This window comes from Furipterus horrens, unplaced genomic scaffold (assembly GCF_987537825.1).
Source record: "Furipterus horrens unplaced genomic scaffold, mFurHor1.1.pri manual_scaffold_1, whole genome shotgun sequence".
In the NCBI taxonomy this organism is placed as follows: Eukaryota; Metazoa; Chordata; class Mammalia; order Chiroptera; family Furipteridae; genus Furipterus; species Furipterus horrens.
The window spans coordinates 152,594,834-152,606,615 of NW_028327171.1; the positions used below are offsets into that span (position 1 = coordinate 152,594,834).

The 11,782-nt window shown below is 37.4% G+C and overlaps 1 protein-coding gene across 1 annotated transcript; it reads left to right on the forward strand.

Moving 5' to 3' along the window:
* The first annotated feature begins 1,457 nt into the window (after positions 1–1,457).
* On the forward strand, positions 1,458–2,210 carry LOC150022066 (casein kinase II subunit beta-like). Its single transcript, XM_090267546.1, is given in 1 exon segment — positions 1,458–2,210. A coding segment is annotated over 1 exon segment (648 nt). The 5' UTR covers positions 1,458–1,463; the 3' UTR covers positions 2,112–2,210.
* Positions 2,211–11,782: the final 9,572 nt, after the last annotated feature.

Genomic DNA, 11,782 nt, shown 5'->3' on the forward strand with positions numbered 1-11,782 from the left:
ACCTCTGCTGCCTTGCGGCATACCTCTTCAGGGGAAAGGCTAAGGGAGTAAACCCCGACAGAAAATCCGGAGCCGGAGTCCCTAAGGCGGTTTGACGTTGTAGTCAACACCGGCAACTCCTGCGGCGCACCTGAAGCCAAGCTGTATTGACTCCGTCTTTCCCTTGGATCCTTCAGCTGCGAAGAGAGGGGGGGTCTGCTGCATGGGCAACAGCAGACCCTCCATATCACCCTGCCCAGGCTCTGTAGCTTCAGCTTCACTGGAGAGGACACTCCAGCGACATCGCAAGATGTCGATTCAACACGGGAGGAGACAGATACCGTGTCACTCCCGAGTCGGACTGCACAGCCATTCTCGGCGGTGCAGATAGACTCTTAAGAAGCTACACCATCCTCTCTCGAGACGGACGGCTGCCGACGACGACGAGTATCTAAGGGGTAAAAGTTTTCAACCTTTTATCTTTTAGCCTTATGACAGCACTCATCAGTAGGTGCTCCCATTTCTTTGAAATAATGAAATATGCTTGATTCAGTTTTGTATTATGTACTGAGCCCAAGAAAGTGCTTTGCACATAATATGTAATACACATAATCTTTTTTTCAAAAACTGGCATTTTGAGCATCTGTATTAGTGTGAGTTCTTCAAGAAGCAGATACCAGGCTGCTTTAGGAGAGGTATCTGTGAGAGAGTATGAAGAGGCAACCAAGAAAGGCAGGGAGAGTCTTCAGACCACAATTCAAGTGAAAGAGAAGAACAAAAAGTTTGGTGAAAGTGTCCTGGATAGCTCTGCAGTGAAAGGAAGGTTCAACAAAACAAGGCTCTTAAGGAGTCCTTGAGCCAAAGCAATCACGCTGAGAAGGCCCCTGTCTTCCAGGAATAAACCTGCCTCATTGCCCCTGATGCACCGAATCATTGGCGAGGAGCAGCCTCATCACAAATGCATCGGTGGATTTCAGATCACGGAAAGTGATGCTCTTAGTCAGTCCTGTTACCTGTAGCTGGAGGTCACATTCTCATGGCCACTGTAGCACCTACCTGGTTGCAGGCCCTTGATCAGGTAGTTTACGTATAAGTGTCCTTCTGCACCACAGCAACCTTGTAAGATAGTATGGTCTTCACCCATGAACGATTCACATTCAGCAAGCTTCACCACTTTCCCAAATGAGTGTTAGCAAGGAGCAGGACTAAGATTTAACTCCAGTTTTATCTGGATCCCAAGTTTCTATATTTATTGGAAAAGTTAATTAATGCATAAATAATGAGGAATTAGCCTAAATGTATAGGAGGCTTTAAAAAAAAGGGTGCATTTAGTAATTTAAAGCCGATGCACCAAAAAGTAAAGCAGGTTCGAAGGTCACAATTAGCGCCCGCAGCAGAAGACCCGATTCAAGCCTTAAGAAGAAATGGAGAAGTGCAGGGGGACGAGCAGCACAATGGCTGGCAACGTCTCAGCTGACGTGAAGATGAGCAGCTCAGGGGAGGTGTCCTGGATATCCTGGTTCTGTGGGCTCCGTGGCAATGAATTCTTCTGTGAAGTGGATGAAGACTAGATCCAGGGCAAATTCAATCTCACTGGACTCAATGAACAGGTGCCTCACTATCGACAAGCTCTAGACATGATCTTGGACCTGGAGCCCAATGAAGAGCTGGAAGACAACCCCAACCAGAGTGACCTGATTGAGCAGGCAGCTGAGATGCTTTATGGATTGATCCACGCCCGCTATATCCTCACCAACTGTGGCCTCGCCCAGATGTTGGAAAAATACCAGCAGGGAGACTTTGGCTACTGTCCGCGTGTGTACTGTGAGAACCAGCCGATGCTTCCCATCGGCCTTTCGGACATCCCAAGTGAGGCCATGGTGAAGCTCTACTGCCCCAAGTGCATGGACGTGTACACACCCAAGTCATCAAGGCACCACCACACAGACAGCGCCTACTTTGGCACTGGTTTCCCTCACATGCTGTTCATGGTGCACCCAGAGTACCGGCCCAAGCGGCCCGCCAACCAGTTTGTGCCCAGGCTCTATGGTTTCAAGATCCATCCGATGGCCTACCAGCTGCAGCTCCAAGCCGCCAGCAACTTCAAGAGCCCAGTCAAGACGATCCGCTGATTCCCCAGCCCCTTGTGCTTCAGTCTTTGATGCCTCTATTCCTTTGCTGCCACCCTTTCAGGAACACTCCATGGTTTTTAGTTTAAATTTAAAAAGTCATTATTGTGGTGGGAATATGAAATAAAATGGAAGAAAAAGCAAAAAAAAAAAGTAAAGCAACAAGTCATGTAACTAACTAGTAGGTAATAAAAATTTATTTTGAAAAATAAACTTCCGGTTTGGTTTTTCCCTCTACTAAGTACTAATGTTTTTGTGTAGTTTGAGTTTTCATTATATCTCTTTATAGATATTTTGTGAGGAAATCTGAAGGTCTACCTCACAAGAAGCTCAACTTTGTTTACGGTTTCAGTGTTACTTATAAAACTGAATAATTAAAATTACATGCAAATTCACCTGTGTACTTCAAGAAAGGAAGATTTCCTTACTCTATGACCTATATTTGTTCAGCTCCATGGAAACCATTTCATTCCATTATCCACACACGATTTACATAAAACTAAGGGGAAAAAAGGTAAGAGATGTGAAGTGGCACAGCCTGAAAGGAAACAATAGGACAGCCAGCACTTGCTACTGAGAAGTGGAGGCAAACCAGTGGTATTTACTAAGCCCATGAATGTAAAACTAATAATAATAATAATAATAATTAATAATATAACCCATTCATCTATAATTGTGAATCTGACTTAAATAGCGTAAAGCAGAAGGAAAGAAAAATCCACATTTCATTTCAAAGCTGGCATCTGGACAATTCTTCTTTTCAAGTTACTGAAGCTTGTTTCCACAAAAATAAGCTGTGTTGAACTGCAAAATAATAATAACAATAACATATATGAAATTATTTAACTGCTACTTATTCCACCAAAAGAGAATGAAAAAGAAGAAATAATCTAAATTACTATCAGTTCCCCAAACCTACTACTGTATGAAATACTATAATTGAAGAGAATTCATGGAATATGTTTACTTGTTTCAATTGTTCACTACCTTACGCCATAGAAACCTGGCCATTCCACAAAGAGACTATACAGGAAGGTAAAGCCAGGCTGACGCCCTGTCCCCTGCAGCACCACACACACACACAAACACACACACACACACACACACACACACACACACACACACAGGATTATCTATTCCATAAATACTGATTACATAACATCTCTTTTAAAAAGAGTGGTTCTTTGAACATTTTTTTTTCATAAAGCTTACTGTTCTGAAGCATGAATGCATATTATGCCTCTTTCTGAACAAGGAAAATGGTTCTTGCAGTGGAAAATAAAGAACACGTATACCTGACCTTGAGAATGTTTGCTCTGTGTGTGTATTCCACTTGAAGTAAAATGGTCCTGGACTTAGGTATCAGAGTTGAGAAACACGGGCACACTGTGCCCTTAGAGTAAAGCTGATTTAGCACTGACACTTCCCTATTTGCCAAGCTGAAGCTGTTGCAAAAATCACACACCTCTGTAAAGGGAAGGGAAAAAAAACTGCTTCATCCAGTTTTTCCGCCTCAGGGCTGAATCAGATACACCTCGGCTTGGCTTCAACTGTAAGCCTCTCCCAGGATGTGAACTCCTACCCATGACATCAGCAACCTTGTCTAGGACAAGTACCTTTGCAAGAGTGACAGCTTGAGACAAATATTCCAATCCATTTACCAAAAAACATAGTGAATTAAATATTTCATGTAGTTTACTTGGAAAGGGATTTCTTTCCAGATTATATTTCCAGTTTTGTCTTGTTAGGACATTTGATGTGTATGAGGGTCCAAAAACTGTTGAAGTAATAACGATTGTTATGTTTACTAATTGATATCTATGAGTGCCTGCTTTTGAAATAAACTGGTAATGGAAATTGTATGTGTCTTTAAACATTTTCTAGTTTTCATATTAATGGATTTTTATGAGTTAATAAGGCACTTATAAAAATCATAATTTGTTATAACTGGTAGAAAAATTATCTGATTATAATCCAAGTATCATTTATTACTTTCATCATTGTTAATTCTCCTGTAAAGACAATAATCAGCTCAGCTGTGGTTTTCATTCAAATGAAGACAACCATCCTAACTAGAGCAAAGAATGTTTTGTTCTTATACTTTGAAAGGAATTTAAATGGCTTCTATGGTAATTAAAGATAAATAGTAAAAAAATGGATCCATCTAAACTTACAAACACTGAAGATCTCTACCAAACTGACATCAATTGCAAATAAAATTTATAACCAAAGGTTTTATAAAGTAGTTGATAGCAGAATTATAACAACCACTCCACATGAACGAAGAGAGCAAATAGTCTCAGTCAACTCAACTGTTGTTTTTCTGATTTCACGTGGGTCAGTTAATCTCCTAAGGACACTGAGGAAGCATTATTCTCTCCCACTGTAGCAAGAAAGGACAACTTCAATGCCAACCTAAGAATTTTTCAGTTATATTCAATGTGCAGTGAAGGTCCATGGAAACTCAGTGTATAGCAAATGTCCATTAAAACAATGACATAGAAATCTAATTTGATAAGAGTGAAAAAATAAATTGGAAGGAAAAGAATATAGAACAAGTTCATTCCTGAGCTGAATGGGAATTTCATTGGAATATTCTCCTCATTCTCTACCCCCAACATGTTTGTCATGAACCTGACATGAATTCTGGAAAAAGCAAACACATCAAGTAACCTCAAGAAGGTGTTAAGATGATGTTAGGTACTAGAGGGCCCTTTGAAGGACATTTTGACCTACCCAGAGGACCAGGTTCTCTCCTTTGAGTTTAACATTGACCCTTTTTCCTCTGTCTTTGATGCTCGGGTCAGCATTGCTCTCAATGATCATGTTGCCAAGTTCATTTAATAGTATGGCTGCAGAACCACATATAAAAAAATAGAGAAGGCAGAAAAAGATCACTTAGAAATCAGTGGAATAGTACTACTTTTAGTTAAGAATGCACCAAGAGGATTGAAAAAGGTAATGAAAGAGGACAGTGGAGTACACTTTTGAGAACATCACAAATGAGGGAGTCGGGAATATAAGGAGGTTTGGGGACATGGTTAGAGAAGAAATTGCATTTTTGTTTGAAAAATGCTGCACTTAGAGATTTGCAGCAGGCAGTTGACAATGTAAAGCAGAATCTCTAATAAAATATAAAGCATGTGGCAATAGCATACCTGTTACCCATTTCGAGGGGTGTTGAACGTGCCAATACCACCAATATGGAGAAATATGGAGACTAATGGTGACCAAAGACTGAACCTTGGAAAACTCCTGTTAGGAGGTTTGAATAGGAGAGTGAATAAAACAGAATGGTTGACAGGTGAATGAAAAACATAGACTGGTACCATATAAAATTTTGCTTGCAAAAGACTAAGGAATTATTGAATGATGAGTTACTGGAAGGGTCTCAGACTTCAAGAAGGGAGTGAGAAAGAGGCGAAGTAGCTTAAAACCATTTGCTTATGGATCTGGGGGAAATTTTCCACATCACACCCTGTAGGCTGGGTGAAGACTACTGAAAACAAAAGTTAAAAGTGCCAATGTCCTGGCAGATACACTAAACATGACACTGAAGACATAAATAAAGGAGGAAGGGGTGAATACTTGTTTCTCACACCCAGGAAAGATAGGAAAGAATAAGGTGAATTTCAAGAGCAGAAAACTAAGGGAACTTGAGGTGGAATGTCTAAAGTAATCTGCAGAGAAAATGAAGTTGAGGAAATGCACAGAGTATAGGTTTGGGTGTTGAAATAAGTAAGAAGCTTGGAACATGCACTATGGGAACAGGAATGCTATTAACAATCACTTTAACTCAGTACTTCCATATCACTATGTCTTCCCACATAGGAAGGTGTTTTTCTTCCTTCATTTAAGATCCTAGTTTGCTTTCAAAATCAATGGATAATTAATATCCTGGATAATAACCTCCTGAAATTTGTACTCTGCAATTATGTACTAACTTGTATTCATTCTTCTCCTACAAATTAAGAAATTAAAGACTCTAATTAGTTGCTACATTTAAAGTAAAGAAAATGTGAAGTCTTCATTTTTTACTTTAATTAATCTTGCTACCCTTGTACCAAGAAAATCAGCACTGACTCCTTACAGAACAAGTGCCTTGGCAAATTACATTTGGCCCCTTCGAATTGTTTCTATCATGTCAAACTCTATTTAGTACAATATATACCATTGTTTTCTTGCCCTAAATTGTTACATCCTGTTGCTCTGCATGAGTTTGCAAGTGCCAAGTTCCACCCTAAAGAGGGATGTTTTCCAATGGTGGGTCTCTGGCACAGTTTCCCAGTAAGAATCTGAGTTCCAGATGAGAGCTCCGCTCTAAGAAATAGGCTTCTAGAATGAGCAAATTGCCAAAGAGAACATACTAACTTAAAAATGGAATTGAGGTGGATTTTAAAGTTCTGGCACGTGATTATATAAATAGTAGATCTTTCTTCGGTAATGTAGAATGAAACCACTTTAGCCAGAATTTAAATCTTCAGTATTAAAAAGATACCAAATGTTTAGTTAAGAGTGTGCTATAACTTACCTGATGAAAATATTCAGAATGAGAAAATTCCATTAATATCAAAAAATTAATCTTGACTGGAACTTATTTTTTTTTAATTGAATTTTTTGGGGTGATATTGGTTAATAAAATTATATAGGTTTCAGGTGTATAATTTTATACTATATCATTTGTATATTGTATTGTGTGTTCACAACCCAACAAAAACCTTCCGTCATTATTTTCCCCCCTTTAGCCTCTTCTTCCTCTCCCCACCATGGTGATTGATGGGAATTTCTTGAAGCAAAAATTTATCTCCAGGTACCCTTATTTGAAAGCAGAGGAACTACACTAAATTCCTTAAGATATTCAGGGCTATCCAATATCTTTTTTCTCAAAAAACAAAAACAAAAAACCATACTCTTGGAATTATTATAAGAGCTAGTATGGAGACATTAGTTTAACTCAGTTTCAAGTCACCATATGTATGCCATATTCATACTAGGAACATAAAAATGAATGCAGTAGAATGATCTGACTCAGTCCTACCTTCATGAGTAGTTAAACATAGTATCAAGGACACGTCTCTCTTCTTTCTTCTTCTTCAAACTCTTCCTTCTTTCCTCTTCCTCCTCCTCCCCCTCCTGCTGCTGGCTTCTAGTGATTAGAGGCCAGGGATGCTGCTAAACATCCCAAAACAAATAATGTTAATAGTGCCAAGGTTGAGGAACTATACTCTTGGGAATGACAAAACTATCCTCTATGAGCTCAGGTCCTTGGACAACTGCATATAGAAGAGTCACCCTGCCTGCCTGGACACTACCCAGGATTATTACCAGAACTAGATGTAAATTTATACCATGTGGAATCTAAGAAATTTTGAGACCATTTGTTACCACACACCACTTCATCCTAACAAGGAGGCTAAATAACATAGTTCTCAATATACAAATGATCTTTAGCTATTACATATAATAGGTCTCTATCAATGTTCTTCTTATTCCTTTTATGATTCCTTCATAACTATACTTGAATTTTTATATTCTTTTATGTCGTCATGTGTTTACTTCTACAGAACATGCTTACTGTTTGTTTTGGGTTTTGTTTGGATGCACTGCTCCTCATGAAACAAAATCCTTATGGAGACAAGGGACAGACCTCTCTTGCACAACAATACATATAGATCTTTGTATTGTGCCTGGTATGAAATTGGATTTACAAATATGTGTTGATCACATAAATGAATTGCAGAGAAGATTTGAATAAAAGAAAACAGACTACAAAATTGGTCTTAGGTAAGCTGTTTCTAGTAAATTAGCTGAAAATCATCAAAGGTTCATCTTTTAACCACATAAAACTACTAAAGAATGGGTCATTCTAGAATTTTGTTTAGAAGTAACCTTATAGTCACCAGATTATAATCTGTAGAAGTACTTTCTTGTTTTTGAAAAATCAGACATTAAGTAATGAGATCACCTAGTCCCTGTCATTAGGAAAATACCAGTTCTCTTATTTTAAGGAGATATATGTAAACTCTTACAAATGGAATTTTATTTCTGAACAACACCAACAATTCTTGACTCTTTCAATTAGAAGGCAAGTCTGTAAAGGAATGTAATAGTCAATAGTCAATATCTTTTTATAGCTCTAAACAAGGACTTGTTTAAAAAAACAAGTAAAAGTGGGGGGAGAAATAATATATATGTCACTTTCTGAAGACCTTTAAATGCAATTAAGGAACAAACCTTTGACTGGTGATTGATGGCAGGCACAATGTGCAGTTAACTGCGGGATAAAACAAACATCTCAACCAGCACTGTGTACACAAGAGACTTCGGTGAATGGAGTAGTGTGTTTAGACAATGATTGCTGGAGAACAGTGTAGCCACAGTTATAGCTCATTCCTGAAAAAGATATGCTATCAAGTGTTTCAGATTAGAAAAAACTAATTTTGTTGTTTCTTGCTGACATGGAATCCTAACTTCATGTAATTTGGTGATTTTTGTACTTTTTCTATGCCTACAGTTCAATACCAAAATGAAACACTGAGATACATAAGGTCACCAAAAGAACACCAGTGGGCAGAGGACATTTGAATAATCTGTGGCTCATAATTTAATAGAAACTATAGTGCAAACTCCTTTGCTTGTCAGTCAAGATCTTCTATAGTCAGAATCCAACCTACCTTGGCTGAATTAGCTTCACAAATTTTTCACCACAATTGAACTCTTTTCTTCACTGTCTTCCAACCACACCTCACAATGTCATTTACACAGGTTGTTCTAGAATGGAAAGGCCACTCTTCTCTACTTCACCTATTGGGAGTCCACAGTCCCACCTCCCCATGCCAATAAAATCTGCTCCATCATAACCTGAAGCTCTCTCTTTCTCTCCATTCCCTGAAATTCCATAGCAAGTAAACATGTTTTACTTTGTCACATTTTTTGCATTGTCATCGTAAAGCCCACTGTCTTAAATAGTACTCTAAAATGCTTCTTTATTCAGCTCTTCATGGTGTATATTTTATTTCCCTAAATTCTTTAAAAGTTATAAGAGCACAAGTTCTGTGTACTAATGTGGTCTATGAAGCCTGTACATAGAATGAGTACTCTGTAAATATATAGAGAATTTATTGGAATTAAAACATTAAAAAGAAAAGATTTCCAAAAGGTTTTCCTTAGGTTGGTGTAATTTGAGAATAATATAATTTGAAAGAATGCATTTTTGAATCCCAACTAAGGACTATGTATACTATTACTACTGCTACAATTCTATTATGTTATTGCTATACTACTTTTATTGATGTAAATTATATGTCAAAACAGCATATTCTGACCTTAAGTGGATAATTTGGTTTGACTTCCACTGTGTTTGTTTAAACAACTTGATGCAATGTCTATGGAACAACCAGGGTGATATGAAGCCTTAACACTTGTCTCCTGATGCTGATACAGCTATAACATTTGTTCCCAAGTGCTTTCTTAACTGAAAAAAGTTGGTCTAAGTTTTCTCCAGAGCTCCAATGTTGTCTTATACTAAAGTCACTTTTGAACACAAAAGTCTTCCTATACTTTATATGAGCCATAAAGTATTCTCAACCATGGCTTTTATAAGTAAAATAAATAAACAAACAAATAAATAAATATTTTTAAAATATTTAAATTAAAATGAAAGATTGTATCCAATATCCTATGTTGATGGGTTACACTTAACTCTCAATTTCAGGTTAGATCATTGAATGATAACTACTTGATTTTCCAATGTCTTCAGAAGAAACCTCCTTAATAAAGTATTGAGGAAAATATAGTACTATACAAGCACCATCACTTAATATTTATTATATGTTTGTCTATCTCAGCATGGGTCAAACATTATAAATCTATGATTTACAGTCAGGAGCTAATACTAAGAAAAAATTCACTGACTAAATACCGCCAATTCACAGTGAATATAACTTATAGTAGAATGCATTTGTTTCAAAATACATTTATTTAGGGCCTTTTCATAGTCAGTTTGTTTTAAAGCAACTTGGCCACCTTTTCTTTTCTGATGAATCCTCACTGAATTGTGACAATAAAAGTGTAAGTTACATAATCCTCTCTCAAGAACACAGGAATACTGAGGGTAGGAAAATATTATATTAATAATATGGCAGTCCCTTCTGCCTTGCCCCACACCCACTGCAAGCTGTCTAGGGAACATGACTGTTCAAACTGTAGCAGAGAAGAGTGTTGGGTTGGCAACTTCTAAAGAAAGAGAAATTGAGCACATGTCTGGTTATTGTGTGATTTTTACATAGAAGAAAGTGAAGTTCCATGCTTTCAAAGTGAACTACAGGAGCTAATATTGCCTTTCTGCTCTGATCCACATACAAGCTGATGATGTGTAGAGATGACGGTGCACTTGAAGGCCACAGGAAGCTGTTAGGAGATCAGATTAATCCTTTAAGTAGCATGTAAATGAGCCTAAGGCCAATGATGTCATCAAGATCAGACCAGAATTTCCTCCTGTAGAAAGAACACATGAAGCTGCACTGCTCTCTTTTTTCTTATGAACAAATTTTCCTTATATTTAATCTCAAACCACATTACATCTCATATAAGTAAAATATATGTGTTAATTTAAATGAAGTCATTTTCAAGGCTAAAATCTCAGATGAAAACAAGGTTGGGTGAATCAAGAGAGTTGCAATTAATCTGTGGTAAATCAGAGGAGTATACTCTGAAAGTCATCTATCAGTGTAACGATTATGACCCTCTGAGCCCACATGTGTAGTAAAAGAATAAAAAGAACATAGTAAATATTGCATGTCAGGCACCCCACAATGGGTATACAAACTGGGAAGTGACTACAATCCCCATTCACAAGTAAGCAGCTCCCTTTTGAACATCTACACCTTCTACTAAAGCCAAAGAAATGTCAAAATTCCATTTATAGTAAAAGATGTGAATTTCCTAAATAACTGTCTCAAACTTTTTCAAAGCATGATACTTTTAGAATTCTGATAAAACTGCAACCACCTCTTATAAGAAAAATTGTTAAATTTGCACACACCATTCTTGTATACATTTCCAGTGATTCAGAAACTCCTTGAAATTTCACATGTGTATATGTAGGTCCATGATACCCAGTCAAGAACCAGTGCCTTATAGGGTGATGGAAGTGGAAAATGAAAGACCACAATAGGACTATTGATCATGAACAGAATAAATTATCCTCTTAAAATAAATTACAGTTTTTAGAGCCTCTTGAATTTTCTCCATTTCCCATTTTCTCTCATTAGCTTCCTCATCTCTTGAAGTGAAAGTCAAAACTCAGATACTGAACTTTCCAGGAGTTACCTGCAGAAACCAATGCACCTTTTATCTGCCAGAGGGGGTCACTATGCAACTAATTGCTCACTTACAAAAATAAAGCAAACTTTTGTTCTTTTCCATAACTATGCCCATAAGAATTACTTTAAAATGTATTTCCCACAGTATAAAGTGTGTCCTAACAAAACACAGTAAACTCAACAGCACTGTGATTACCGTGCTTGTAAAACAGTTGGTGTTTTAGCAATATGCCCTTAAAAAAAAAGTATACTTGGAAAAATGGATTCTGTTTCAACAGTTAAAAGGACATAATTATTTTTCTGCTGCATAACAATTTTTAAATGTTAATGAGTTAAAATACAGCACCAAAA